General features: G+C 44.7%; 1 protein-coding gene across 3 annotated transcripts in view; it reads right to left on the reverse strand.

Annotated features, from left to right (window-relative positions):
- TAGLN3 (transgelin 3) overlaps positions 1 to 3982 on the reverse strand; it is a 16218-nt gene continuing 12236 nt past the window's right edge. For 2 of the 3 annotated variants that reach the window (XM_004373689.1, XM_004373690.1), the window contains exons 4-5: positions 1748 to 1850; positions 1 to 478 (exon numbers count right to left, since the gene is read on the reverse strand). In XM_004373689.1, coding sequence (XP_004373746.1) covers positions 337 to 478; positions 1748 to 1850 — 245 coding nt within the window. In that variant the 3' untranslated portion in view covers positions 1 to 336. The remainder of the gene's footprint in view (positions 479 to 1747; positions 1851 to 3982) is intronic. The other variant, XM_004373692.3, reaches the window with a different exon arrangement.

Below are 3982 nucleotides of genomic sequence, written 5' to 3' on the forward strand. Positions count from 1 at the left end.
TTTAAGACACAAGACTAATGTGTTTATTAGGTGTGTTCTATAGTTGGGGAGGAAAATTACTGGCAAATAAATAATAAATAATCAAACAAAGGTTTTAGGGCATAAAAAGGAGCTCAGGAAGAGGAAGGAAGCGGAGTCTTTGCATAGTTCTAAATGAACAGAGGGTGGCAGCAGTAGGCAACGTGGATTTTCGGCAGAAACGCAGCACTTGCAAAAAAACCGAGGGCAGGAGGCTTTGAGAAAGAGGAGGAGGTCAGAAGGTGACTAACTATTTCTTTTCCATGGAGACCGTAGTGTGGAAGATTTGTCCTCTCTAAGTGGGAGGGATTTGGCCTCTTACATGATCTGCCTGGGCATCCCGTACCCGGTCATGCCTGCCTGGGATGCTCCCTTGTTGCTGCCCATCTGAAGGCCTATTACGTTCTGTCCCTGGCGAAGCTGCTCCTCTGAAAATCCTCTCCGGTTCTGCTGGGCTTTCCTGAGCAGAGGGAGGGAGATGGAATCACGTCACTCTGACAGCCTGCAAACCCTTCTTAAGTCTGCCATCAGACAGGCTCTAGTGGGGGGCACCAATTAAAGGGACAGGTCTACCATGATATGCAAGTTCCCTACCCCTCAGAAGCCCAGATGGCTTTCCAGCATTTCCAGCAAAGAGAAGAGAAGAGTCAGTGGCTTCTTCTCTGGCGTCTTCACTCTCAGTTTCCTCCTTGTTCCCCTCTCCTGACTCCTCCTTCCCCCCCCCCCCCATTTAGGTCATTTCAGCCAGCATCTCCCCACACTCTCCCACTCAGGAAAAGGAAAGTCAGCTCCTCTTACAGAGCAAGTCAAGTCTCTTCACCATTAATCCTATTCCACTCTTCCCTTGATGTCCCATTATGGATTCATGTCTCATTATGCAAGGGAACTATGTGATATTTTAGAGCTGAGGAAGCTGGCAGTTAACCAGGGGAAATTTCTTACTCCAGAAACAGGGTTAGCAAACTTTTCTGTAAAGGGCCAGATATATATATATATACACCATGGTGGATTACTAACATAGATGGAATTAAAACCACGGTTTCAACTGGCCAATATTCTAGGAGATTTTCAGAGCAGGTTCTTTTAAAATAACACAGACAGGTACTTTTTATAACTGTTAAGGGAAACAAATGAGACTCAGGGCAATGGATTGTTAATCATCTACTACCATGTGCTCTTTTCTCTTCATTCACCATTAAGCTTTTGGGTTTGAGTTTAAGCCCTTCCTCCACACACATAAGAATTCACTTTGGGAAATATCCAGACCAGGATATTTTTAAGTGTGAAAGAGGGCACTATTAATAAATATGGTGGGACAACAGGCACTAACCAGGGCAAACAGGACGTATAGTCCCCAATATTTATCCTTCATTAAGTACAAATTTTTTTGTAGATTCAAGGCTGCTCAGGTCGCAATAAAACTGAGTTTAGATATTAAGTCACCTCTGAGTAAGGCCATCCAGTCCCTCCCAGTCTCAGGAGAAATGAAACCCAGCCCAAGCTGGAGGATCAGGTCATCTCATAGAAAAGAACAAAGCACCCTGCTCTGGGTGGGATGTTGGCATAAATAGCAGCATTGGTCTCTCCTTGCTCTGAGGGGCTGTATGGAGTGGATATGCTTACTTCAAGGGGTTTTGGGTAGAAATAGCTTCTGGGAACTCCAAGGCTTCAAACTCTGCCTCTGTTTAAAATTGTCCTCTGTTTCAAGGGGCTGGGAAGGGTTTCTTACCTGTGAAACCAGGATGGCTCTCCTCGGTAGCAGCCATCATCCTTGGTGACTGCAACACTCCCTAGAGCCATCAGGGTTCTCTGCACAGCCGCCATGTCCTTCCCTGGAAGCCAACAAAGGGATCAAAGCCAAATGTGTCAGGCCCAGGGGTTCTGGAAGAACTGGGCTGAACCTTCACCAAGGAAGTTCTGATAGAAGGCTATCATAATCAAAATCAGGGGGAGGCACTATCAACCACTTCTCATTGTGACCATAGACAAACTTAGCCTTATTAATTATTCTCTCTATAGTATATACCTGAGATATCCAGTTTCTAACCCACTCATAGTTGCTGTATTAATAAGACATTCCATACACCTAGCAGCTCATGTATAGGTAAGTCCCTGCACTAAGCAGACCACTTTGCCTTGGTGGGTTCTACAAGCTGTGGTGAGAGGAGGGCCTGTGGGTGGGCTGGCATCATGGTCCTGCAGAAAAGGAATGGTTCCTCAGGACTGACAAGAGAAAAGAAAGCTCGAGAGAAGTTGTTTGGATGGGTAACTCTGTGTCAACCCCAAGTGGCTTTTCTCTTTTACTTTATCTGGGTTAAAAGGGTCTAAAACCATCCATGTGCATGAAATTTAGTATTCACTAGGCTATTCAGTCCAGAGGCTGGGAAAAGAAAAAAAGCAAATCAACACAGAAAGCACTCAGTGTGACACAAATGATAGGCTCTTAATTTTGTGCTGCTTGAAGGGTGTTAAATAGAGACAATAACTGGTTTGTGTGTGAAAGAGAGAAGAGAGAGAGAGAGCAGAGGAAAGACATGGAGAGAGAGAGAGGAAGAAAGGGCGGACAAGGAGAAAGTAAGTGAGAGATGTGGTGTGCCTCCTCCCACAATGAGATGGGGATCACTGTTACCTAAGAAGCCCAGTGACCCTAAACACAGGGAAAAGGCAATTAGGCCCCACAAGTCAGCCTTTTCCTCTCATCTTTTTTCCTTCTCTCCCTTTCAGGTGACTGATGTCCTTGGACTGGGAGAGATGCTACTGTGTGATTAGTCCTGCAATTTAGTAGCAGTCCAAAGGTCTGTGAAAGGCACAAGTTTGGAGTGCAAAAGCCAAAAAGCACAAGGTCAGAAGGAAGGCAGCATTCAGCCTGATGGGGAGCTGTGAAAGAAAAGGGCAAATAGGAAAATGCCCTCTTCAGCCTGAGTGAACCAGCTGCAGATCTCTAGCCGGGCTATTGCAGTTCAGCCACCAGGGAATACAGAATTACAGGGAGAGGCAGATGGAAAATGAGAATGGAGTATGAACTGTAATAAAATCAATAATTAGGGCCCACAAAGGAGGTCTAGTCCAAGATGTCCATTTAGTCAAAGAGGAGAGAGAGACAGAAGCTGCTTCTTCCCTCTCCTGTCTCCTCCCACCCCCCACATTAATCACAGGGTGATTTCCTGGATCCTGAGACCCTGTGGGATTGGTTGATGGATACAGGGTTGAACTCTCAGTGAAGAGATCCCTAGATTCAAGAAACAGCTGGGGTGGTAGAGAACAGAGTATCTGGGCAACACATGGTTGGGGGCACACAAAAAATACTGAGAATATGATGATAGGAAACACAGAGTGGTTGTCAGATGACTCTTCTCCTCCCCAGATGAAAAGCATTTCTGTAATTGTGATTATATGACAGGACATATATATATGTGTATAAAATGTTTTTGGGTGCTGTCGATTCTAACTTGTAGCAACCCTATAGAACCATATCATTAATATCACATGCAAGTAAAATTTTGCTGAAGTTAATTCAAAAATGGTTTCAGCAGAAATTCAAGCCAAATTCAGAAGAGGACGTGGACTGAGGAACATCATTGCTGATGTCAGATGAATCTTGGCTGAAAGCAGAGAATACCAGAAAGATGTTTACCTGTGTTTTATTGACTATGCAAAGCCATTAGACTGTGTGAATCATAACAAATTACAGATAATATTTCTAAGAATGGGAATTCCAGAACACTTAATTGTGCTCATGTGGTACCTGTACATAGACCAAGAGGCAGTCATTAGAACAGAACAACGGGATACCGAGTGGTTTAAAATCAGAAAAGCTGTGTATCAGAAGTGGTATCTTTGGTGAAGGGTGAGACAGTACACAATACTGGGGAAACCAGCACAACTTGTACAAGGAAAGGTCATGGAAGCTCCATAGACACATCCAAACTCCCTGAGGGACTGAATTGCTGGGCAGAGGGCTGTG

Source organism: Trichechus manatus, unplaced genomic scaffold, assembly GCF_000243295.1.
Source record: "Trichechus manatus latirostris isolate Lorelei unplaced genomic scaffold, TriManLat1.0 scaffold00026, whole genome shotgun sequence".
Lineage (NCBI taxonomy): Eukaryota > Metazoa > Chordata > Mammalia > Sirenia > Trichechidae > Trichechus > Trichechus manatus.